Consider the following 27075-nt stretch of genomic DNA (forward strand, 5'->3'; position numbering starts at 1 on the left):
GTGTGGGCGGCCGAGGGGAGGCTGCGGGGCCCCGCCGGGACCATGCGCTGGAGCCGCGGGGGGCGGCGGCGGCGGTGGCGGTGGCGGCGTGAGTGAGGGGGGCGGGAGCGGACCAGGGAGCGACCCTCACGGCTGCTCTGAGGGGGCACCGCGAGGAAACTTCCCGGGCTAGCCCAGGGCTGAGGGGAGGCGGGCGGCGGGCGGCGGCGGCCGAGCGGCCGTTGGGAGCCGGGGGCCGAGGGGAGCGAGCGGCCGTTGGCCGGGGGGAAACTGAGGGGAGCGAGCGGCCGTTGGGGGCTGAGGGGAGTGAGCGGCCGTGGGGGGCCGTTGGGGAGGTTGAGGGGAGTGAGCGGCCGTTGGGGGCCATTGGGGAGGCTGAGGGGAGTGAGCGGCCGTGGGGGGCCGTTGGGTGGGCTGAGGGGAGCGAGCGGCCGTGGGGGGCCGTTGGGTGGGCTGAGGGGAGCGAGCGGCCGTGGGGGGCCGTTGGGTGGGCTGAGGGGAGCGAGCGGCCGTGGGGGGCCGTTGGGGAGGCTGAGGGGAGCGAGCGGCCGTGGGAGGCCGTTGGGGAGGCTGAGGGAAGCGAGCGGCCATGGGGGGCCGTTGGAGGGGCTGAGGGGAGCGAGCGGCCGGTGGGGAGGCTGAGGGGAGCGAGCGGCCATGGGGGGCCGTTGGGGGGCTGAGGGGAGCGAGCGGCCGGTGGGGAGGCTGAGGGGAGCGAGCGGCCGGTGGGGGCCGTTGGGGAGGCTGAGGGGAGCGAGCGGCCATGGGGGGCCGTTGGGGGGGCTGAGGGGAGCGAGCGGCCGGTGGGGGCCGTTGGGGAGGCTGAGGGGAGCGAGCGGCCGTTGGGGGCCGTTGGGGAGGCTGAGGGGAGCGAGCGGCCGTTGGGGGCCGTTGGGGGGGCTGAGGGGAGCGAGCGGCCGTTGGGGGCCGGTGGGGGGCTGAGGGGAGCGAGCGGCCGTTGGGGGCCGGTGGGGGCTGAGGGGAGCGAGCGGCCGTTGGCCGGGGGGGAGGCTGAGGGGAGCGAGCGGCCGTTGGGAGCCGCCGCGGGGGCCGCCCGCCCTCCGCCGCCCGGGAGCGAGCAGGGCCCCGCGCTGGCGGCTGGTTGTGCCTCTGCCAAGCGTCTCCCGTGGGCTGGCGCCTGGGGACGGACACCGGCGGGGGGAGATGCGCTGAGCCTCAGCCGCGGGGCAGCCGTGCCCGGCGCATCCCCGCCGCCGGAGTCGTCGTCTTTGTCCCTTCAAACTTCCCCGGCGGCCCGGTGCTCTCGCTGTCGCTGGAGATGAGTCTGGGGCGCAGCTAGGTCGTGGATTGGTGGCAGTTGCTTTTAGTAATGGATATTTCTAGGGTATTCTTCTGAAGTGAAGAAATAAAAGACGTATTTACAGCTTTTTGGCATTGGAGAGATATGTGCTGGGTACAAGAATGCAGGGCTTTTACTTCTTCCAGTACTAAAATTTGCTGATTTCATATGGTGCAGATGTTAGTTCTAAGTAACAGGTATATACGTGTATATTTTTAAGAAGCACTGCCTCTTATCTCCAAGTGTCGATGAGTAAAAGCTGTGCAGTTAGCTTTGAGAAAGGCTGCAGTGCCATTTCACTTCCTCAGTTTGGCAGGATGGTGCTTGGCAGATTCCGGATCTGTGAGCCTTCAGTCCACGGTTAAAAAGACTGTTGTATCACCAAAACAAGATCAGAAATCAGTAGCTTGTTATGATTTTTGTGCAGATAAATGCTACCGTTGATACTCTTTAAGTTAACCCTGCGTCAAGCAAACTTCAGCTGTGGCAGTGCTGTTTGACGCTTCTGTATGGTCACTCTGAAGACACGAAGAGAAACATTCTGCCCCTCTGTCAGCTCATGGGAGTTCTGTTATGAAAGTTTTGACTTCTGTTAGGCCTCACTTTGGTTTTAAAATCTCACAAGAGTGATGTATGTAGTTACTTCTGATGGCCTTTTTAATCAAATTCTCTTTTGTACTGGTGAGGAATTCTGGCTCTTGCCTGGCTATGTAGACAGTGCCTCCTAGGGAAGTGCTAATTCCGTTCCATCATCATTGATTGCGAATAGGAGATGGTGCATATAGATTCAATTAGGACATGTATGTACAATATGGATACTTGAACAGCAATTAGTAACACTGGATCTGCTTTTTTATTGTTTAGCCATTATTTAGAAATGAGAGGGACAGCAAAAATGCATTTGACAACTGATTATTCAGTTATTTCTGTGTTTTTGCAAACTATAAGTAGAGGAGAACTAGCAGAAAAAAATCTCTTCCTTTGGGTCAGAAATCTATTTCACACTGATATTCAGTGAATCAGCTGTGTGAACAGGTTACCAAAATCCACCTTTCAGATCATATAGAAGAGGAAAAGCATTGTTTTCTATCAAGACTTGAGTTTAAAGAAATGAAAAATGCTGTCCTCCTTATTAGTGATTCTTTCCAGGAATATGTTAAAGTTATGCTTATGTTTTCCTGGGGGAACAAATAAGCTCTGATCTGCTATATGAAACTAGATGTGTAAGTTTGTTTTAAAAAAGAAAATTAATGTACTGATTTACCTGTAATTTGAGCATTATTATACCGTTCCTTATTCTTTGAAAATCACTACAAACAGCTGAAAGTTCTGTATTTGCAAAATCCTAAAATGAACTTCAGCATTTCTGCAGCCCTATAAAAGAAAGGGGACAATATGCGTTCCTCCTTCTGTGTTTGCTCTCCTGACTGAAACAGATGTCAAGGGGTTGACAGTGGGTGGGGTGAGCTATCACATATTTTATGTGTCTGATGAGCGCGCAGGCTGCATAGCATCAGTTGTTCTCCGCTTGCTGGTCAGTGGCAAAAGCTCATAACTAGAAGATGGTCTTAGTGCTTAAAGCCGGGGTAGAGTACTCTAAATGCAGTGACTTACAGCGCGTAAGTGTAGATAATCTGATACCAAGATTCGGGAGCCAGCTTTGATCCTTTTATGGCCAGAGGTTTTCTACCATGTCTGTAGCTGAGAAGAAGGCAAGGTAAGGAAATTACAGGGCTCAGAGCAAAAGTTCAGGTAACCATTGTGCCAAGCTTCAGTTCGTGTGCTGCAGCTGATTTTTTTATTGAGTTTGGAGATCTGCTTTGGAAATATTTCTATGGTTCCTTGTAAGAATGATCTTTTTTTTTGCAGTATCTTTCTCTTTTGAACAACTGTAGCTTGACTATCATGTTTTCTGAATTGAAATGGCAAAGGATGGGGTAAAACAGAAGAATGAACTTACCAAAGTAAGTTTTGGTAGATGTATATGAAGGCTTGAGATGGTCTTTTAAAATAAGTTTCATTTCAGTCAACACACTTCTTTCAACCATATTGAAAACGTGTTTAGTAACTATTTGTTACAGGTTTTTCTGTTTCCATCAGGTTCTCTCGTCCTTGCAGTGCCTTTAAGACTGAAATTGCAAGTGCTATCATATTATTACTGATGCAGTAAAGCTTGAATTATTGGTAATAGAAAACTTTTTATTAAATATGTTTAAAAATTGATGGAGCAAATTAAAGGTTTTTAAGAGGTTACTTAAAGGTTGGAATGTGTGATTATAAAAGAGAAATTGTCACAAACCATCCGTTTCCTAGATAGATTCTGTAGGTACTCCTCCTTAGCCCCTCATTAGTGAATATTTTTGTCTGTTATTTGGAAGAAAACATTCAAATCACCATGGATAACGTGCAGATGATGCAAAGATTTGTAAATAACTGAAAAATTGGGGTCACAGATGGAGAGCGCTATGGCTTACTTTGAGCAAGTCAGAGAAGAGCCAACATAGGATCGGAAAACATGCTTACACTGAGAGATTCCAGCAGCCCCGTCTGTCTCTCAACAAAACGAAGGTTAAAAGAAGACTTGATAACAGTTTATAGGTACGTTTGCGAGGAAAATAAATGTGGTAACAGAATGATCTCCAATCTAGCGAAGGTATAGTGAGCCTGTGCTCAGAAGTTAAAAGAAGTAGAAAGAAGTTTTAACGCTTTAGCAGAAATTTTAATGCATACTTTACACTTTTAAATTTTAGTCACTCTGTTTTTCTAAAGAATTTTCTGTGGCAAATGATAATTTATTTGGAAATTGTGCTACAATAGGGGAAATATTATCTTAAAGGTCTCTTCTGGCCTTAATGTGTACAGTTTTGCATCTGAGAAGGGCAAGATTCAGGGGTACAGTTCTTGAATTGTGAAATCTAATTGTTGGTGGAAAGTTTGTGTTGAACTTTAACATATACAGTTGTTAACTTAGTATTTTTTTTCCCAACTGCCAGCAGCTTCTCTACATCCCCCAAACCTAAAGTCTTCTCTGAACAGTGCTTTTTGCCATTCAGTGTAAGCAAGGGATGAGATTGAGAACACTACATACAGTACCTGAAACTATACACAGGTGTGATTTAGACATTTAAGACCAACAGAGCAATCTAGGAAGACTTTATCAGGAGTTATTCAATCTTGAGAGCATCTACATTGGTGGCTACGTAGACTGTGAAGTTTCTGAGGCTGCTGTGTTCTGGTAGCAGAGCTCGTGCCAGTATGTGCTCAAAATACATCTACTGCTTTTGACTAAGCAGCAGTGCTAGAGATTGAGGACTTGTTGTAACACATCAAGCTTTTAACGAAAACTTCTAAAGCAGAACAAGGTAAATTAGGAAAGGGGAAACCCAGGCAGGCTGTGCTCGTTGGCTGAATTTTGATGAATGATTTTGAATCCGCTTGGCAGCAGTCCTGTCTCATGGTCATTTGTACCAGCAGTGGCTGCAGGTGTGGATATATAGTGCTTTTTCCTCTGTAATCAGCTTAGTGGTGGAGTTTTTGTTAATACTGTGCTTTGTCATCTTGCAAAAGACGGATGTCACAAAAGCTGAATCCTCACACTGACTTCACAAACTCTCTCAGTATGGTCTTACTTATGATTTGAGGAGGTTTAGCGCGTATGTACCTTAAGTCCATTAAAAGCCACCATAGTTCAAAACTCTGGGATGGATTGTGACTCACTTTTGTGTCAGAGCTGAATACTGAAAGCGCCCTTCCAAGAATGGGAAGCTTGAGTTCAGTTGCTCTCTCAGCTTGAAGGAATTAAATATCACAGCTTTTACTTCCCAAGGAGCTTGTCTATAGAGTAGGGATGGATGATGAGCCATCCTTTTGAAGCCGAGCTAATGCAGAACCATGATTGAAAAACCACAATTTCACAGAGTCTGTAGCTTCGTTATTAGCACTGAGCCAGGAAGAGGGAGGCAATTCTGTGGCTCTTTCCTAATGCTACTTCCAGTTCTCACTATCTTTTCTTAAACATTGACAGCCTGAAATGAGTTATGGCCAGTACCTCATTAGTGCTTTAGCCTTATTGCTCAGACAGGTTTCTGTGAGTAGTGACAGAAGCTTAGACAATAGTAACGATCATTAAATAGTTTGAGTAAGAGCAGTAGCACTGGCGATGGGCAGATAATAGACCCGTGTGTTGTCTGTGCTATTCCGCGTGGATCTGTGAGGATACGTTCCATTTCTGATTCGATGGAAGGTATTTCTTCCCATATGACTTTCAGCTTTTGCTTTTTGTGTAGTCGTTCAGCAAAGTCCCTTTGTGCCCCAGATTTTTTTTTTTAATCTAGCTAATAGGAAGTAAATTATTCCTGTGAAAAACATTTCACTAATGTTTCCTACTTACTTTTAAAAAAATATTCCCCGTTATGCTTGTTCTGGGCTTAACACTGCTGATCTGACTGAGGAAATGTGTTCCTTCCTAGCATCTCAGTGTAGCGCAGATGAGGAATCCCTGAATTACAAAAGCGCTTTTGAGAACTGGTCCCTGGACCACAGCCCTGTCAGCCACTTGAGGGTGACTGTATCGCGTCCCCTTTTCAGAGAAACAGTCCTTTTCGTTATGCTTTGTGAATGAATATGTTATTGCAAAACCCCATATAATTATCAGCCTTTCCAGCTGGTCTTTGTACTTCCTATGATCAGCGGGAGTGGAATTCCTCCATCCTGTACTCATATCCTGCCATAATCCTACGTATTTTCTTTCAACTGAAGTTGTTAATAATGATAGAATTATATGCATTCAGATTTTACTTACTGTGTCCAGTACTGCTCAATTTTTAAATGCTGTGTCCAAGAAAACCTTACTTTTTAAATGTCTAAATTATGTAGTTACTGGCTAAGCTTCGTAACATTTTTTAGTAGGCTGTTCGCTTTCTATTAAAAGCCACAAAAATGAATTCCCAAAAAATGAAGCTCCTAGGAGGGGAGAAAGACATTGTTAGAGTTCCTTTTCTGTGCTCCTTTTACAACAAATATGAATCATTCTCAATGCTTGGATAATAGCACAGAGCTTTTTTTTTTTTTTTTGAATTGTGGACTGTCAAGAAAATCTGGTTGGGATTTTTAAAACTGTTTTTCTTTTATGCAAAATCAAGAATTAGGGTAAAAGTTCAAGGATGCGTTATGAATTAAACTGGCATACTAATACGTATGGTTAGGCAAAGACGGAAGATATTCTTATGACATTACTAGATATTTCCTGTGTAACACACGTTTCTGAAGGAACATTAAGTGTGTAATTAGAATTTTGGAGGTGTTCTACAGAGAACGGTAAATATTGTAGCAAAAAAAATCATTTTTCTGCAAACGTTTATAGCTTAGTTCAAAACCTAAATGTTAGAAACTAGGCTAATAATTTCTTAATGATTACATTTCAGTGAAAAATCCCAGAGATTTAGATAATAACATGAGTTACAGGGTTTTCTCGCTCTATAAATAAAAAGCTATATTTGGAAAACTGAATGGTGTATTTATGGACAAAACTGTATTAAGGGAAATGTGATGGAAAATTTGAGTCAGATGAGCTGATGTATGAGGCATTTCCCTATGGAGTCATTGGGCTGAAAAATGTTTTATATGCTTAAACTTGAACAGATGCTTCAAAAAAAACCCCCCCCCACATACACACACACACACACACACACACACACACACGTTTCTTTCCCTCCCCCCAAGTTTAATGTTAGTCCTTATGTTCATACCACTGTGATTAATTTATAGACGAGTCTGTTTTAGTCTGTTTTCCGGGGATTTCAGTGTATTTCGAGATCATCCAGGTACTTAGGCCTATGCCTAACTGTAAGTATGCAAATAGCCCAGTTATTAGTAGGATTTCTTTCATGCTTTAAATTAGGCATGTGCTTAAATAACTTGCTGAACTGGGATTTATATTTTTACATGTGAGTGAAGGATTTCTCCCAATTACCTTTCTTAGATGAAAATCATCGAGGTCAGCAGGATTTTTGCCTAAATAAGGACATGGTATCAGCTTTCAGCTCTTACAGATATTAGTTCCACTTTTTTAGTTGCATGTTTGTCAGAAAATAGACTTTTGATTTTATGTGCTTGACCTTGCTTAAAATATTGCTGAAGAATTAAAAGAAGAAATACAGTCTAATTGACTAGCAAATTCTGCCTACCATCCTTCTCAGTGTGATTGTCACATTTGGTGATGCCAGAGAGGTAGATGCCAATTATGTATTATTATTTTCCTTTGAGCACTCTTTACTGTGTTCTACTCAGCCATGAATCTGCTTTCCTGAGTCTGTTCTGTTTGCCGTTTAGGTACCCGTACATGGTGTCTCTTCCCTTTAAAACCCCCCCACAAATCCAAAAAGTCCTCCCTAAAAACACAGTGCATTGCCTTTGTTTTCCCCATTTTTCTCTTCTGATTGAGCAAAACATAGGAAAATTTACTTCTGGATTTAAAAATAAGGATGGCTGTGGTATACAGCTGGAATACACGGCATGCAGGATAACTGATGATACCTTGTGGCATAAAGGTCATACTGACTTTTGCTTGCGGTGACGTTCAAGACTTGGACGCTCATGAATGATGCAGCTAAGCCAAGCTCGTGTATAACTAATAATCATTTATAGAGTTTTGTACTCTCTCCTGTGGCATGTATGCTTAAAATAGGAGAGGGCCTGGAAGGGTAATTGTATTTCTGTCCATATAGATGTTTTTCCATTTGTTACCTTAAGGATAAGTTTCTGACTCCTTGTTAACTCTTGATCGTCATACGCTGGTAAGCAATCAGTGAGGCAGCTTACAAGTAATGCTGTAAAGTCGAGGGACTTTGGGTTAACAAAAAGCATTTGTAAGATGGTTAAGGGGATAGTAGATGCGCATCTGGCTGACCCTGGTGTTATTTTTTATAATAGTGCAAGATTATGATGATTAAGATTCTTGTATACAGAATGTATGTGTTTTATGGGTAAGCTGTGCTGTATGAAAAGTTGTCTTGATTTTACTGAAAAACATCTGATTTTTTTCACTGTTAGCAGTCTTTAGGTATTTAAGAAATGACGCCTTAATTTTGGCAGACATCCGCTTACAAGAGTTAACTTGGTTGACATTCAAATACATAGTTAAACTTTTTTAGAGAGAGAAGCCTTTCAGTGAAAACTGTGATTCCTGGGTTATATTTATTAAATAGAAATTGAAGTATATGAAAAAATACAGAGGGATCTTTACTATAGCCACATGGGAATGATCTTAGTCCTTGGTTCAAATGCAGTCTTTGTTTCTACTGCACTGTTTATTTGAAATCTCCACCTCTGTGGCAATGTTGAGCTTGATTTATATTCCTCTGCCTGATCCTGCTCTCTTTGCAATCTGTGGCAAAGACCTTATTGATTTGGGTGTCTGCAAAATCCGTTTCTCTGGAGTATTGTGCTATGGGCATATTGGCAGAAATAAATCACTGCTGCACTTCAAAAGCAGGGGGAAGCGTGAGATTAGGCCAATAAGTAAATACTAAATACCAATCCGTTGGAATTTACCAGCTATTAATAGCCTGCAGTACCAGACTTTTTTTCCTTCTACTAGAGTCTTTTTTCTTTTTGCCTGATTCATTAATATACCTATTTTCTCCCCCTGCCTCCACCCAGCTTTATAGCATTTCACTTAAGAGATGGAGTTTTTTTTTTTTCTTCCCTTTAGAACATCCTTACTGGATCAGATGGTTTCTGATGCTGGTCAAAAGTGAAAGTTAAAGGAAAAGCTCAGGAGAAGCATGTTGGAAGCTTCTCCCAGCCTTTTAACTATTTGCTACCCAAAGACATGCTCATAGCGGGAAGAACAGTTTTATTAATTTTTAAGGGAGAGTGAATGGTCAGCAATTTTTCCCTTTCCAAGCTGTGCAAGATTTTATAGTTCTCTATCCTTCCCCCCTCCACCAGACATCTTTTTTTTTTTCCACTGTTCTTCATACAACAGCCAGTCCATATGGTTGATGGTTCTTGTTGCCCTTCTCTGAAGCTGCTCCCATTCACTGTCACTTTTGTGACTGGGGGATGGTGAGAGTGGCCAGAGCTGTGCACCGCATCCAAGATATGGGCAAACCGTGGGCTCTCGCAGTGGCACAGCAGTGCACTCTGTCAGTGCTCTCTTGCTTTCCCAATGTTCATAAAATTTTATTTGCTTTCTGGAACATACTGAGCTGCACTGATGCTTTCACAGAACAGCCTGTCAGCCCAAGATGCCTTTCCTGCCTGGAAAGGTCATCTCAGGGCATGTCATTTTTAGTGTGAAATAGGATTTTTTTTTCCCTTTCTTTTCTTTTTTCTTTCTTTCTTTCTCTCTCTCTCTCTCTCTTTTTTTTTTTTTTTTTTTTTTTTTTTTTTTTTTTGCATATGCCTCACTTTATATAATCTACATGGAATTTCTTCTGTCACTTTATTATCATGCCTTGGTGTCCTCAAGTCCTTCTGCAATTCTTCGCAGTTGCTTACCTTTCTTGCCTTGAATATTATTATCAGTGATTATTATCGCATCAATGCATTCTTGTTCACTCCTAAATAATGTGCAGGTTCTAGCACGTGTCCTCTGATCGACCTCCATGGCTGTAACTGCCTGCTTACTCCTGCTCTTTGTTTATTATCTTTCACTCAGTTACTCATCCATGAAAGGACGGTCCCTTTTCCGGTATAGCTTTTTAAGTTTCCTTACATGAAACCTTTGATGAGAGAGTCCCACAAGTCTTGAAACTTCTTTGGAGCCCTTGTCTTAAAGATTTGGCTTCAGACTTGCTGCCCTGCAGTTCTAGAGTATCAAGGCAATCTGAAGGAAAGCTAAACTCTTAAAAACCTCAGTATCACCACGATACCGTCCAGACTGGCATTCTGTTACTCTTCAGTTCGTCTCTTTATTCTGTACCTTTTCTGCGGTCATGCACTGTGAGACAGATTTTCCCATAGCATCCCCAAAGGAAGAGATCTGGCGAAGGAGTTGGATCTATCTTTGGTAACGAGAATAAGTATGTAAATAATTTGATTATTTTTTTTGGTGTTGCATTGTCATTTCTGTTTTAGTAGCACTAAGAAACGAATCTTTTGCTGATGCTGGCTTTCAATACGGAGGTTTCCTGAAGGTACAGCTAGGATATCTGAAGCAATAACTTAGAGTAATGGCAAATTCATCAGATAATCAGTGCTCCTTATTAGGAATTACTTTGCTTTGCAGCTAATATCCCTTTTCTTTGAGTGAATGAGGAGGTGTGCTACAGCAGATGTGTAAGTACCCTTTGTGTTAAAAAAATTTTTGCAAGCAAACCTGCTCACGTCTCTATTAGAAAATAGTTGGACCACATGTACGTACCAATGATTTAACCCTTCAGAGTACTGGTAAAGCTACTACTAGTGGAGATTGATGTAAGAGATCTTTGACTATGCACTAGAAAGAATAGTAAGGCTGTATCTATACATTTGTTAGTAAAGCTTTCTAATGTGTTAACTCTTTTTCTACTTTGTAAGATCCTCTGAAGATTTTATTCTTGTAAAACAAATGAGAAATTACATGGATTGCAACTTCACAATATAGTCTTGGCCAGGGGAGCGAACCAGCTTGTCCAAAGACTGCGGAAGCCTCTAGTTGTTAAGAAGGAGATTTTCTTGTCACTACAGGTTCTGTTTTCAAGTGCTGTTTTCTTTGTTTTTTTTATATAGTTAAAATAATGAAAAGTTTTCAGAAACGTAAGGGTTCTGAATTAGCAAGATCTCACTTGTAAAACCAAACTTTTAACTTAGCCAGTGCTTTATAATACTATTTACACTGACTGCCCACTCTGTGCTGTGGTAGTGGTTGAACAATAAATCTTGATTTTTTTTCCCCTGCAGTTTTGCTACATGGTAGTTATCTGTTGTACTCAAGTTGGAGTTCAAGGAGAATGCACGCAACACAACCTAAAAGTTCATTCAATGACTAGCAAGGATGTGTTAGGATGCGATTATTCACCTAAAATCTTGAAAACTTGGAAATAAGAAATAGGGGGAAGTTTAGTGTTGTTACATTGCCCACAGTTCTGTCAGTAATATTTTTCACAATGCATTTTTTTCAGCAGTAGTAAAAAGCATAATGTGTCATAGTCTGCACTCTTAATATCTAGCTTAATATCAATATACTTTTATATCACCAGGTCACATGCTTGACTTCTACAGTTTCCATTCATTTAGGAACCTAATGTGCATTAAAGGTGCTGATAATTTTCATAACCCTTCTTAATAATAAGTCTGGCAAAATACATGGCAATGTAAAGCAGTCAATTGACAAAAATTTAACTGCCTGCTACTTTGTGCTTCGTTAAGTGCGTCCTTGTGTGGTGCGAGGCATGGTGGGAAAAGGCCTTCTGTCTTCCTCTCATAAAATATGAGTTATTTGCAGCTATTTTCAGAAAGAGAAAATTAGTTGGTATGCATGTTCTCCCAGCATATAGCTGGTATGATTGTAATTGTTGCATGAGGAGCAGCGTAGAGAGTACGATCAGTACTTCAGATTCCTTTCCAATGGAAAGAAAAGCTTCCAAGTCTTTCAGAAAATGGTAATTCTGTGTTTCTTATTTCACTATAGCAAATATTTTTTTTCAACAAAGAACTAAAAATAATTCACATATTAAAATTATATCTGTATTTATATTCTATATTTTGAAAAAGATAAAATAGAGTTGTTAAGATTTGACTCAGGCCAAAGTTTCGTTTTAATTACAGGACAGCAGTCTGCTCTGATTTTCTGCATTCCTTTTCTTGGAACAAGTTGTGCGAGAACTGATTTACTGAAACAAACTCTTCAGTTGATTTCTCATGTTCAGTAGCCCTTATGAGGAAGGTGAAGCAGCAGGCCAGTATTTGGCAGGAGAAGTAGTTTGCTTGACCAGCTTGTGTTTTTGCTGCTCTTACTGTAATAAACCACTTCTCTTTCCACATGGCACTTTGGAGAGAGCATCTATGCTCGTGCATTTTGTGCCTGGAGTCTCAACTGCACTCGGCCATATGTATGTTGGATACAGTCTTGTTACAGAAAATGCTGTTGATGGTCTGGTAAGGCACCGTAATTCTCTGTGCTTGAGTGTAGGTATTGCTAATGTGATTTTGATAAATTGCCGTGGTGTGCAGATAATTTAAAATAGCTTAGCAAGAGGGCTGTCTCGCTTAGCTAACTGCTTACAGTTACCACCTTCCTGGGTTCAGTACATTCTGCCTAAGGAGACTTGCAGTCACGTAGGGTAATAGAGGTCTGGAAAGCTTTCTTGTCCTCTGTCTCACCAAGTGGAAAATCTAGACTAGGTTTAGCAGAACTATTGTGTGTGTTGGACATCTTGTTAGGCAATCATGATAAGAAGGATTTAGGATATATAGCCCCAAAAAGCCCTTTTCTGCATTCAGAAAATTCTTTTTTTTAAAAAAAAAAAATATTCACAAAGCTTCTGTTTAAGAAGCAATTACATGAATTTGAATGCTACGGTTGTAGGGAGAGGTGACGTCTCTTACTACACTGGCTGACAGGGTGGGAAAGGAAAGTCCTTTTGAATTTAGATTACAGCGAAAAAGCTGCCATTCTTAAATGTTGCCTTTGCAGGATTGAAGATGCTGTGGCAGACGGTGTCATGGCATGGAGTACACGTTTCATTGATGTCGATTGTATTAATTAGTTTCCAGGCTTAGCTATGAAACAAAGACTATCAGAGTTTCTTCTGACTGTCATAATATGGTGGTAGGTGAATTAGGTGTTCATACCAACTTGATTGTCTCCGGCTCAGTTGACTGTAAAGAGCTTTTTGACTAACAGGAACAGACAGAATTGCTCTCTTTCGGCTTTTTTCTTTTTTTCTGAAATGGCTGTGAGAATGATATTTGGGTCAGCTGCCTCAAGTGTGTGGTTTTTTTCTGACACTCATCCCTCTGAGCACATAGGAGGAGCCCGGTGGGGAAACACTGTGGTGCTGTTGGCTACAGTGGAATCGGGAGTAGTTAAAGGGATATTCTGGTTATTCAACTCCGTTAATCGTGTCAAGATAGGGAAATATCTCTGACGCCTGACTGAAATGGTATCTGAGTTAAGATGGCCTTACTCAGACCTGACTGTAAGCGAGATAGTGACCCTTGTAAGTGCAAGAGGACATCTAGTGTGTACAGAGGCTGTTGATCTCTCCCACAGCACGTGTCCATCAGTATAAAGGTTTTACTGCATACCCATTAATTGTGGGTTCCTTGAAGGTCCTGGAGATCTTTCTTCTTGGCTGGGAGAATACGGTTTTTTATTTCTGATCTTACAACAGTGCTCTAGGTGTCAGTGCAAAAGTCACTTAGGTCTGTCAAGCACCATACAGAAATTTTAGGCAGAGTTTTATGCTCTGACTAGCTTCCTGATTGCCCACATTGCTTTGGTTCACTTGGGCTTCACTCTTTCCTCCCATCCCGAGTGATGGTTTGGGCCTGCCTGTACAAGTGCCATTGTGTAGCCTGAAGCAGGACACTGCTCTTTGCTTGCCCGGAGATGTATCCCCCCAATCCTGCTGTCTGTCACTTCTCTGTCATTTTGCAGTTCTGGTGTTGGTCACTTAGTACCTGACTTTTGTAGCTATCTCCGTTATATTTTTTTTTCCTATCTTTGACCCTTCTGTTGCCCATATTTGTTTGTTAAAATAACTACTGAGAATAGAGATGCAATAATCTACAGTTCAGTGTCCTTAATAACACCCTGTTTACGTATCACACTACTGGTAAAAATGCACAGTGTGTCTTGTGGGTGACTGTGCAGCAGCATCCCTCTTGTTTTTGTTCTGCACTCGCGCTTTTTTGGGCGGTCATCCTGCTCTGTGAATGGGAAAGATCTTAGGTCACGGTATAACCTTCCTGTGTATTTCGGTTTCCTGTTATACATTCCTTCTCATTACATAGATTCTTATGGGAAAATTTGCTTTGTTCTCTGCTCTTGTTCCAGATGCTTTCCAGTAGTATCCAGTGAAAGGACAAGAGGCAAAGGGCACACACGGAAATATAGGAAGTTCCATTTAAATATAAGAAAAAGATTTTTACTATGAGGACAGTCACATACTGGAACAAGTTGCTCAGAGAGGCCGTGGAGTCTCCGTCTTGGAGATATTCACAACTCGATTGGATATGGTCCTGAACAACCTACTTGAGTTGATGCTGCTTGGGGTGGGGGTGGGGAGCTGGACTAGATGATCTCCAGAGGTGCCGTCCAATCTCAACAATTCTGTCCGTAGCTACTCAGAAATACATCTTTGGGTAGTGGAGTGTGCCGGTTTGCAAATGTTGCTCAGGAGTCTGCCTCCTACTTTTGTCAGAATTAATAGGTTGAAAACGGAAGCTGGAGTTTGTAGTTCAGTCTCCCAATTGGCAGAGTATTGTAAATTTTTTAGGCTAATGCCTCATTGGTACAAAGGAAACTGGAGGCTAAGCATGTCAGAAATAAAATGTTGAAGTGGATTGGTGGTGCTGCTGCTTGCAAAGACACTAACATATCGTTGGACTTGTCAGCCGTTTGGTACACTTGATCTCTTGAGTGTGTTGGCAAGCAGTATTAGAGTTTGAACCATAGTTTACTAGTCCTGAGCTAAAGAGCAGTTGGTATCTTATTAAATGGATATTTAATTGGCAGATGAGTGTTGAATATGTATGATCACCTCGTGGAAAAGCCTGCAGAATTCAGAGGGTGTGTAATGACAGGAACTGACAGCTCACAGTGAGGAATATTTAGTAGACCTGAAGCCGTACTGAGGCCGTGCTCACCCATTACGATAGTCATCTCTGTTAAAGAGGGAACAGTCTTTCTTGAGGATGCTCTCCTGGTCTTTGCTTGGATTTTGTAAGAGTCTAAATAGCAGTCTCTTGCCTTAGACTGGCCGTTTGAGAGTTCAGGATTTGTTTAAACATTCGGCCTTGATTTCAAAAGAACAGTTTTGGATGTTTTCTCTACTACGATTTGAGCTTCAGATTCAACCTTTCTGTAAAGAGTTGCCTTTTGCTCCTGTGATTCACTGTTTTCACTGTCCAACTAGGTTACACAGGGAAACACTGCTGTTGTACGCTCCTAGCTTCTCCGAAGTGGAGAGCGCACACAGCAGTGTTGAGGCTGCATGCGGTGCTGCATGCTGCAAACCAGTAAGTTCTGCTGGGCTTGTGCTAGCTCTGTATAAGGCCAGTCCATATATGAGCTAGTCGAAACCATCTGGGCCTAGCAGAGTTAAATTATACTGTGGTGAAATCCTTTGAAGTGGCGTGAGGCTCTAGAAAAGAGAGATCCTTCAGATAGCAATGTTACTGAGGTCTTAGGCTGAATCAACTCTGCAGTGTACCACTTCATTTCTTGTTTTATTTCTAAAGCCACATGGCATATTGAAGGGAGAGGAGGCTGCTCATTCAGCAGGTTTCAAGAACTCCTGTTCCTGTGCTGGTAGAGTCAAATTTTGGGCTCTGCACTGTGTCTTGACTATGGCTTACTGCCTTGAGGGTCAAGTGTTTCATAGCAAAGGCTGTCAAATAATGCACATCTCATCATCAACTGACCAATTTATTTTCCCCATTATTACATTTCCCATCACTATAGTACAAATATAATTTGAGGCTTGCTTCTGAAGTTCAATACCTGAAATCTGCAGGATGAGTCTAAAGAGCAACTTGATCAGACTTACTATGCATCTGGCAGCTCTGCCATGAGTTGCTACAGGAATGCCAGATTTGAGAGCTCACTATTCCGGGCTTTGTTTGCAGCTGATACACCTTACTCCTCCCAGTCTGAAAGGAATAATGAATGCTGAGTGTGTATGAAAGGATACAGGCTGACATGGAGCCAAGAAAAGGACTCTGAATACTTCTTGAGAGAATACAGACTCTACAGCCCTACCTCCATTTTTGGTGAAGCCTGCTATCACAGCAGGCTTCCAGTCTCAAGTGAAGTTGAGCTAGTCATCTTTTATGCCCTCCTACTGGAGGGCAGGGAGCAGGAGCGGCCCTGACGAACGCTGTAGGTTGCTGTAGGTGAGGTAAACGTATGTTTTATACAGCATAAAACATGTAACAATTTCATTTGAATTGTGTTGCTGCAGGAGGACGTTGCTAAAATTACAGTTTGCTTTCCACTTTAGCATTACCTAGAGGGCACTCTAAGGCTATTAGAGGTTCGTTTCTTATCTGCAAATTCCAGTTTATGCTGAATGCTTGGGTGAATATATGTATGTTGATTTTTCAAAAAGATACATATTTGACATCTTTATTTTTTTGACAGCACAAGAATCTTTTTATAACTCTACCTCTTACCCATATTTTTTATTCTGTTTATTTTCAACATAAGATCTGCGGTCTCCATAATTCAACAAGGGGCTTTTTAAAGTCAAAGGAATTGGGTCTAGGGGATCTGCAGAACCTTGTTAAAATTCCCTGTTGAGGAATTGTTTCCAGATAGACATTGATACTGTGGCTTTTTCTAGATTCCTTTTTGCTTGCCACACAAGACTTAAAAGATAGACTGAGTACTTCCAGTTATTTGAAGAAGCGTTCTGTTCTTTTCTCCAAAAAGTACCAGCCTTCTCACTCCCAAATATTATACAATACAGATAAGTATTATTTAGTACAGTTTTTACTCCTGTACTTGTGCAGATGGAAAATAAAGTCAATGATGTTTGAGCCCATTTCTTTCACAAGTGATGGAAGCATAGCAGTTATGAAGTGTCTTATCCTAGTTGTTGTCTGTCACCCATGAAAATCCTTGTCCTTTGCCTTGCGTAATTTAGGAGGGAGGACTTGATGCTGGAAATGCAGATCACATTGGAAACACATTAGCCGAGATGTGTGGATATGCTTGCGTCTTGCTGGCACTGGGTTTGACTATGACTGACTTGTTTCTGTCATGAGCAGTGGAGTCTTGTTCATTTTTCAAGTTAAAGCAGAAGTCCTATGCTTCCTCACCAACAGCTGTAAATTATGTGAACATTTACATTTAAATGTAAATGAGGTTTGAATGAATAACGCTAATAATTCATTCATCCTAATTCAAATCCCATTTTAATTAGCCTGTGGGCCCAATTTCATTTTCATGAAGCATGAAACCTCTTTTTGAATATCAACAAAATTGCAATGCATTTATTCTTGATTTTTTTTCTGCTTAGCATACATCTTTTTTTAAACTGCTTAAAAACAAAATGAAATGTGTATATCATTAATACATTAATCAAATTTACTTAGGATAACATGGTAGGGTATGTTTTTAAGAAAAAAAAATCCTTCTCTAAATATCTTTCACTTGATGATTGATTTTTTTGACTACAAAATCTCTTTCTCCCTAGGTATACTGTTAAGGCTAACCTTTTCCAAGGAGAGCTTGCTACTAGCATCCTGTTGAAATTCAGTTTGATCTGACAGCTTCAGTTGCCTGCTCCCCTCTGGGAGTTGCATATGGCTGGAAGGAGCACTCCTCTGTACACCTGTGGTATATTTAAACATATTTGAGGCAAACTCGTTTATGATCCGAAGTCCAAGCTCAGATGCGGAGCTAGGCCAGGCAAGCATGTACCTAACTGTGAAGAGGGTGAGCTGGATTGGGAAAGGTGAATTTGCCTGCCTGTCTATGGAGCGGTGTGGTTGTGGGTGCACAGTCCTTCCAACAAAAGTCCTAATACTGTACATTAAAAAGACATTTGGGATTAGATAGCCTGAAATGAGACTCTCCTTAAAACAACTGCTGCATGTTGCACCAAAGTATAGATACCCTCTGTCTCAGGGGTGTGGAGATATCTCGAGGACTGCGCAAGACAGCTCCCTGGTTCAAGCCGCCTGTGTTCTTCCAGTCGCACTGTTCATCCCTGCCACATCTTGATCCTCTCATCTGAAGAGAGGATTTTAAGCTAGCTCAGAGTTGCCTTTCTCCCATAATTGGAGGGAGGCTGTTACATTTAGACTAGAAAGCTGAAGCTGGATGAAATTAATCCCATGTTTAAATTCATATTCAAAATCACACATGGAATGGTTAGAGGAAGCTCCACACATGAGTGTGTCATTGTACGTGTCTGTATTTGAGCAATGTAGATGTGTAAAAATAGAAGGATTCCCTGCAGTTTACCTGAAACTTTTTTTCCACATACCTCCTGCAGATTTTTTGCTCTTTGTGGATGCCAGTGTCTGCTGAGAGCCTGTTTGCTCAACTTTAATTCACAAGAGCCAGCTTGCTGTCAGAGATGAGTGTCGTGCTATTTGCATCATATATCCTGCCTAGGCTAAGGAACCTCCTCTGCCATAAATGGTATTATGAACTTATGACAAATACAAGGAATGAAAGTCTTTCTCAAATGCACTTTCTGGCATGACTTAAATTAGATGAAATTGCTGACATTTTGCTTTCTTCAGATATGTGTCAGTGTCCATAGACTTTTGTTTCAAACAGTGGAAAGTTATCAAGTTAAATGTTCCCAGAACAACATATCTGGGGAAATACTAAGTGTATGTTAGGTGAAGGTTACCACAGTTTATATGAGTCCTGCAGTACACATGTTGTAGAGGCAGAAACATGTTTCCTGTTACCTTGGGTAGTCTTGTGAGATCGTTGAAGGATATCACCATTTTAAGGACCCTAATTCTGCTTGGAACTTTTTACTCAAATATTACTTTTAATTTGGTGGGCAGAAAATTTCCATTGGAACCAAGATTTTAATCACAGGTCATTTCACTGAACCAAAATGTTTCCTTAAAAATAGAGGTAGCATAAGTTATTTAGTGGATTCTCCCATATTTATGTTAGTAGCTCTGTTTTAGACAAACTAAATTTAGAAGAAATGATGTTTTCTTGTGACGTGAAAACAGTGTTTTCCAGTAAGTTCAAATCTTGCTAGTGAGAACTCTCTAATCAACAGCAAATCTTGGGTGTTAAACATGCAGCTGGTAAGAGTGCAGTCTTCTACATCCAAAGTCAGTGAATAATCTAAATGTAAAAGTCTGCGTTGTCGATATCTATACATAAGTTTGTCACATTGTTCATTTATATAATCTGTGGAATTCAGGATGTGATCCCCTTTTTCTCTCTTAAAGCAAGTTCTAAAATGGGCCAGATGTATTGTGCCCTCAAGTGGCTGTTTCCTGCTCAGAGTGAGTAGCTTTGCTCCCTACCTACGCTGCAGACAGCTGAGGGAGGTGAAGAGCACCCACCATCCCTCCCAGAATGTTCATGTTTGCAACACGGCAAATAAGAGACTACCAGGAAAAAAAAAAGAAAAAAGTGATTATAAGCCAACATTTATGTGGCCCACAGGTAGGAGAAACACCTTGGAAGGGCTGACAGTTGCCTCAAAAGAATTTGCTAAATGTCAAAATAGTGGTTCGTCTAAAACCAGACTCTATTTCTTCTTTCCTATTGCAAACTGCTCTGATTTGTAACTCTTCTCTGTTAGTAACTGCTGATGAATAAACATCGACATCATCTGAAAATTTAAAGGCCATTTCCTGCTCTTATTCCAGATTTACACTGGCAAAAGCCTATTTAATTCATTTTGAATTTACTCAGTAATTTACTTTTAGACAATAATTTGACCTTAACATTTTCAGTGAGTGAAAATTAACCTTTTTTTAACACTCATTTGTTTTGTCTGATTGATCGACTAAACCATATCAGTAGCGACATGTATGTTCCATTACACATTCTTGTTCAGCAACTAGATTTTCAAGGTGTCCTGGTTTGAAGCCACATGTTGTGACAGCTCCATAATCCCTAGTTTTGAACGTGGATTTCCGTGGAGTTTTTTTTTTTTTTCCCAGCAAATCAAAGATGTTTTTAAAGTTCATAGAGTATCCCTAAGCTCGTCCTGCTGCCAGTTTTGAATCCCAATCCAAGGTAGTCATTGGAAAATGCCCAAGATGTGGGTGTCTAAAATACTGTATCTCATCTAGCTCTAAAGCTGAGCATGGGGTTGCAAGGCTGTAGCTAGGTACCTCTCTGAAACTGGAATTCAGAACCTGAAACCACCTACTGCAGTAAGGCACTACACTGGAACAGGAATCATTTGCTTTTTTTATTTATTTTTTTTTCTCCCATTAAAAGAACAGCTTGATCCTAATCCTTGGACTGGTTGTATGCTCAATTGACAGACACCAGATTAAGTGACCCACCAGTAATCCTTCCTTTTCTACCTACGTTGCCCAGCAAAACAAACTGAACTCTCACTTTTAGGCTTCTCCTCCGTTCTTCAACTGGTTTTGAGAATAATATAGTCAATCTCTGCTTAAATGACTTTGGAAGGATGCAGACACAGGCCCTGTATGCTCTCTTGCTAGCAAGGCGATTAAGATCAGCCTCCTTGCTCCTGTTTGTTACATAGCCAAGGATTGCAGTACCGTTCTTGCTACGTTCCCAAGTCTTGTTGAAATGCTCGTCCGCTAGGACCCTAATGCCCTTTCCTGTTAACCAATGTCTAGAATAAATGCTCTCTCATTTAAAAAATGATCACTGTTTTCTTTTGATGCATATCTCTGCGTTAAGCTATGTTAAAGCATTGTTTTGGTGGCCTCGGACTCTAATGCAATCCATGTTTTTCTGCGTCACCGATATTCTCATGTTCGTTTGTCAGTCAGTAAACTTGTGTGCCTTTGCAGATTTTGTCAGCAGCCATTTTCTGTTTAGGTCTGGATCGTAGAGGAAAATCCAGACGTTGCCAGGCCTGTTTCTGATCTTTGTAGAGCTCGCTGTAAATCACAAATGATTCATCTTGATTCTAACGTGGGAATTATTTTTTAAGATTTTTCTGTTGCCTTTAGTCTACTTAATGTGTGCTTTTCTAACACTGTGTCACATTGGTTTTTCTTACACTGTCATGGAGTACTAGATCAAATGTCTTGCACAGCCCATACATGGTACGTCTGTGCTGTTGCCTTCATCAATGAAGTATTCAGTTTCACTAAAAAGGAGTTACATTCATATCCTTACATTCTATATTGATTGCATTCCTTAAATTTCATTATTCTGCCTGTGAATAGCTCTATAGTTATGAGGAAAAGGTTGAATCGCTCTAAATACCAGTTTTCTTCCAGCAGTCTGGAATTTCCTTAGTTTAAGAGTGAATTACTTAAGGTCACAGGGCCAGAGATGTCTTTTGTCCAGCTCTGGTTTTAGGACCTTTGAACAAATGTTAGCTAGGCCTTCTGACTTTAAAATCCCTATTACTAATAGATATTTAGTATCATTAGAAGGACCGGCAGACACTTTATTCTTGGCTGCTATAGGAACGTCAAACAGTTCTTCTGTTCTCAGTATTGCACCAGTTTTACTGTTCAGAGCTTGTGGTCAGTCTATATTGCTGCTAGAGTTCTTTTTGTTATAGTACTTCGTAGTATCACCAGCCATGAGTTCCTCCTGATAGTTTTCTTTTCCTTTCTTTTTATTTTTACGACAAATTTATATTGATTATCTATCTTCTAAAATTTTAGAAGACAAATAACTCCTTAGCTAGGTTTTCCTTCCACTTTCTTAATTACACTATGAGAAAAGTATGTACTAAGGTCTTGTCTTCCCTCTGAAATGGACCGTTAGCCTCCATAAGGGGCTGAACCAAAATCCATAGGAAGAATAATTTGAGAATAAAGTTAGAAGTTAGGCGTTCGTTAGGTCGTATCTTGTCTCCGGCCTGGATTTGTAGGATTGCGCTGCGCAAGTCACTCTCTGTATCAGGTTTTCCCGTCTTTAGGACGGAGATAATAAAGGCTGCCTGCCTCTCGGGGCTTTGACTGGGTGATTTGTTTCCGTCCTAGGACAGCTGGCATTGCCCTCTGGAGATAATTACGCTCTCTGTTGGCTAAAGGAGAGGCCAAGATTGCTAGCTCAGAATTTAACAATGCTTGGCCACCTGTAGTCAAGGCATGTGGTTAAGAAGAATCTTACTGCTAGTGGTGGGATATAGCCAACAGTGCCCATAAAATTTCACAGGAACTGAGCTTTCAGATCCACTATGCTTTGAAGATTTCAGCCTAAAGTTTCAGTGCATTTATTAACATTTGAAATCCAGAACAGCCACATCTCTGTCTTCTGCATAGAAGTAGCTTTGGGAGCAGAGGTTTTGTTTGTGAAATCGCAGTTAATCTTTTTCTTTCTCTCTCTCTCTCTCTCTCTCTTTTTTTTTTTTTTAGTGGATTTCTCAAAAACATACAGAAGAGATCTAGAATCCTCAAGCAAATTCTGGCTGCTGGAGGTTCCCGATAACAGGTAATACTTCAAAAATGGTTGTGTGAAGGTTGCAAATTTTTCCTAGAACTTTCAAAGTCTCTTGATTGAATGCTTGCAATATTTAGCTTAAAACCGATAAACTCATAAATATTTGGGTTTTTTTGTTTGTTTTTTTTAAAGATAAAAGTATTTGACCACCATGAGTTGGAGTTTTTTGACCCGTCTGTTAGAGGAGATCCACAATCACTCAACCTTTGTTGGCAAAATCTGGCTGACAGTGCTGATTGTATTTCGGATTGTCCTAACTGCTGTGGGAGGAGAATCCATTTATTATGATGAACAAAGCAAGTTTGTGTGCAACACGGAGCAGCCTGGCTGTGAGAATGTTTGTTATGATGCTTTTGCTCCTCTTTCACATGTGAGATTTTGGGTGTTTCAGATCATTCTTGTAGCCACTCCATCTGTGATGTATTTAGGCTACGCAATTCATAAAATTGCCCGGATGGTAGAACACAGCGAAACTGACAGAAGAATGAGAAGCAAAAGTTTTTCAGTGCGCTGGAAACAACACCGTGGCTTAGAAGAAACTGAGGAGGATCATGAGGAAGACCCGATGATGTACCCAGAAATAGAGCTGGAAAGTGAGCGGGAGAACAAAGAGCAGCAGGCTCCTGCCAAAGCTAAGCACGATGGCAGGCGGCGAATTCGTGAAGATGGACTCATGAAAATTTATGTGCTGCAGCTTCTTGCAAGGACTACGTTTGAAATTGGCTTTCTTGTGGGTCAGTATTTTTTGTATGGTTTTGAGGTCAGCCCTATATTTGTGTGTAGCCGGAAGCCGTGCCCACACAAGATAGATTGTTTTATTTCAAGGCCAACTGAGAAGACCATTTTCCTACTAATAATGTATGGTGTGAGCTGTCTGTGTTTACTTTTGAATGTCTGGGAGATGCTTCATTTGGGATTTGGCACAATCCGGGACACATTAAACAACAAAAGAAAAGAGCTGGAAGACTCTGGTACCTATAACTATCCTTTTACTTGGAATACACCATCTGCTCCTCCTGGCTATAACATTGCGGTCAAGCCAGATCAAATCCAGTATACTGAATTGTCCAATGCCAAAATGGCCTACAAACAGAACAAAGCCAATATAGCTCAGGAACAGCAGTATGGAAGCAATGAAGAGAACATTCCAGCTGACCTTGAAAATCTGCAGAGGGAAATTAAAGTGGCTCAGGAACGCCTGGACCTTGCAATCCAGGCTTATAACAACCAAAACAATCCTAGCAGTTCCAGAGAGAAGAAATCCAAAGCAGGCTCAAACAAAAGCAGTGCCAGTAGCAAATCAGGAGATGGGAAGAACTCTGTCTGGATTTAATGTTGGTTGAGTTTAAATATTGTGTTTTGTCTCCTCGTTTATCATAACCAGCAACCCCTTGAATAATTACTTCCATTGAGTAAATATTTGGCTCTGCTTATTTTCAGGGATACTGTTGGCTAGTGATCCAGGCTCTCAGAAAAGTGTTTATACACATACTCTAGGATTATAGAACTTTATTCTTCTGTCTTCCAAGTCAGGAGACAAATAGGTATATTTAAATCATTCTCATTGAACGGTTTTTGCTGTATGTACAGTATTATAGTACATTTATTATGCACAATTTTTTGTATTTGTACACTGGATCTCTGAAGTTACACTTTTTTATATTAATGAAGAGAGAATGGGAGGTAGCTGTTAGCATTTTGCTAGTTTTATTCCTGTGGTCTGCAGGTTCATTGTTCTTTTTGTTTTGTTTTAAATGTAAGCCTTTCGATGCTGCATTTCAAAAGTGCCTTGAACACACCACAGAAGACTCTCTGGTTATCCAGGCAGCCCACGGGTGCCAGTCACTTAGCAGCAGAGCAGTGAAAGATTTGGAGAACATCTGTTAGTGGTGCTGCTGACCGTACTTTTACAAAAATGATGTGCTACTTAAAAATAGGAGTCATACTATGGTTAGTATGTGCTACATTTTTTTTAACTCAATGGAAAATTACTTATGGAAAAATGCATATGTGTTGGAATACATATGTTCAGAGTAGGATTGCTGCCATAATGCAGAGTGGGGTCAGACCTCCCTGCAAGCTTTATTCAACAGGAGGGAAAAGAAACTTCGTCTCCTGTAAAATATTCAAAAAAAAAAAAAAAAAAAAAGTAAACATAAATTTACTGTGTTCAGTAATTTCTTATATTTATGTAATATCTATGGAAAGATATGTTTTTGAGGTCTGTTATTATATAACACCCCACCCTCGAGGGCATTAAACTGTTACAGTACCTTTTGGATAACAAATTTCTGTCTTTATGAAGTAATCTGGTTAGATGGAGTCATGGTGATTTTTTCCCCATACATTACATTCAAGGAGTAACCTTCCTCTCCTGCCCCCCGCACCCAGCACACACGCATGCTGTCTACAAGAGTTTTTACAAAGCAGTTTCTGAATATAAATGATAATGCCTTATTCCAAACCTCCTTCTTTTCATTATGTCCAAGGAATTAAGTTCAGACAGAGCAATATGTATAATTTAGATTTCTGCTTGAGAGACCAGTCAGATTTGGCATTCTATGGTTTTGGCATTAAACTTGAATTTATAATTAGAAAAAGGAGAAGGCGGTATTTACTGCCTTTGGCGGTGTCTTTTTGGCGAGGATGAGTATTAATGTTTGAGAGGTGCTGATATATCTATATGCTTTTTTTGCTACTATTTATAATGTATTTAGAACCTTATTCTGTTTTCTCCTTTGTTAGGTTTTAGTCCATTTAATGTATTTCGCAGGTGGCGGTGGGGAGCTTTCTCAAGTGAGAGGGGAACTGTTCTGTTTCGAGGCTACCTCAGTCTTTACTGCCCTCGTTACAGTCTGATCAGGAGCAGGACTGAGAAGCAAGGCTATATAGAGAGCATACGTAAACCCATATTCCATTCCTGCAGAGCATCTAAATGTAGGTTTTACATTAAATTTAAGTAAGGGGATATGAATTATCCCATGGTAACTGCGAGCAGGTGCTCATATCCCATTACTTTACCCAAGCAATTGCTGAAAACAGGTGTTTTGCTGAATTGTTTTCATGTCTGTTTCCACTTTGGGACCCCAAACAGTCTTGAGTGTCCAGGCATAGATCCCAGCTATCAGCTCCATTTCGGAGAGAGACGTAAATGCACCTGGAGCCAATGCAGTCCTTTGCACAAGGTCCGTGAGTCAGCCTCTCCGGTTCACCTCCAGCAGAGAGCTGTTTTGTGTTTTGGAAGCAAACCTGCTCGCTCTTCTGACTGTACATCCTGCCCCCTGTTCGGGGAAAGGAGCAACCTCACAGTTTCACAAGCAAAGGTTTTGGGGTGATCTTTATATCTAGGTGATAAAAACACTAAGTGTGTAGCCGTCTCTGAAAGCTGGCTGGCTGGCTCAGCCTGGACGAGCTTTGTGGAGCAAGAGTTTAGTGGTGTTCCTTTAGTTAAACAGAAGTGGGAAGAGAAGTACACTGAGGACAGACTGAGAGGCTTTGCCAGCAGAAAAATGCAAGTGTGAAGGAGAAGCTGGGTAAAAAACATGTTGTCTGAAAGTACTAGAGAAAGACATTTGGAGCCTGGAGATAAACACTGATGCATGGCTACAATCCATTCATTATCCCCAAACAGTGCGGCTCAGTTGCTCTTTTCAGCTTCCCAAAAGGGTTATGTTGCTTTTAACCCCATGTGATGATTTTGAATGCTCTTTAATGAGCTGAATTGCAAGAAGTTAAAATGCTTTTTCCCTTGCTGCTCTCTTCACTAACTGCAGTTCAGCAGTTTCTTGTTAATAGCTTAAATTATCTTTGCAATCAGTTCATGACTGCTGCTTCACCTGTTATTTGTATTAGCCCTTTCCTGATTAATTATCTAAACCATTACCTGCCTAAAACAATTGTGTCAGGTCAGCCCTGTGATGAGCTTTTGTCCAAACTGGTAAATAATTCCATTAGTGGCCAGAGTATATAGAATATTCCACTCCTGGTGCCGAATTCATTCCAAAAAAGAAAAGTAATGGAACTGTTTTTGTTATCATTTCATTTTAGTTGGTAAAAAGTGCACATTTTCTTTGAAACTGTTTGTTGTTAGTAGAGGATGTCTGTTAAAGCTCTAAATGTTCATGTCTGTGATTGTATTCAGTTTCAAAGTATTGGGCTTGATTTTTCCTTTTGAAGAAATGATACGTGCATTACTTTAAAATGCTCTCCTGCTTTGGCTTAAATTTAGGCCATTCTGAAATAAACATTCAGTGCAGACTTTTAAAAATATTGAACGTAACTTGTATTTGTGTTGTCGTTCTCTGGTTTTGGATGCAGTTTTGAAGAATATCTATTAAATCCAGTGGATTACTGAAAAATCCACTCTGAATCAGATGGCTTTTTTTTCCAGCAATAGAATATGCTCTGAATATGTCAGTGGGGGAGAGGGTTATTTTAATGATTTGTCTTAAACAACAACTTGGAATTTTTATATATTTGACCTTGTTTACTATAATAAAGAGTTAGTTAGAAATCAACTGTA

General features: G+C 41.0%; 1 protein-coding gene across 5 annotated transcripts; it reads left to right on the forward strand.

Moving 5' to 3' along the window:
- On the forward strand, positions 1–27075 carry GJC1 (gap junction protein gamma 1). Of its 5 annotated transcripts, XM_062595895.1 has the most exons (4): positions 17755–17910; positions 18454–18602; positions 22469–22544; positions 22686–27075. In XM_062595895.1, exon 4 carries the CDS (start codon positions 22705–22707, stop codon positions 23884–23886), a length of 1182 nt encoding a protein of 393 aa, XP_062451879.1. In that variant the 5' UTR covers positions 17755–17910; positions 18454–18602; positions 22469–22544; positions 22686–22704; the 3' UTR covers positions 23887–27075. The 5 variants fall into 5 exon arrangements, with proteins under 5 accessions (XP_062451880.1, XP_062451877.1, XP_062451878.1 ...); XM_062595896.1 differs by lacking the exons at positions 17755–17910; positions 18454–18602 and adding an exon at positions 1–88; XM_062595893.1 differs by lacking the exons at positions 17755–17910; positions 18454–18602 and adding an exon at positions 1129–3017.

Source organism: Rhea pennata, chromosome 26 (genome assembly GCF_028389875.1).
Source record: "Rhea pennata isolate bPtePen1 chromosome 26, bPtePen1.pri, whole genome shotgun sequence".
NCBI classification, from domain to species: Eukaryota; Metazoa; Chordata; class Aves; order Rheiformes; family Rheidae; genus Rhea; species Rhea pennata.

Excerpts from the sequence above, each read along its gene's own strand:
- GJC1 (XM_062595896.1), top strand. The coding sequence starts at position 22,705 with ATGAGTTGGAGTTTTTTGACCCGTCTGTTAGAGGAGATCCACAATCAC.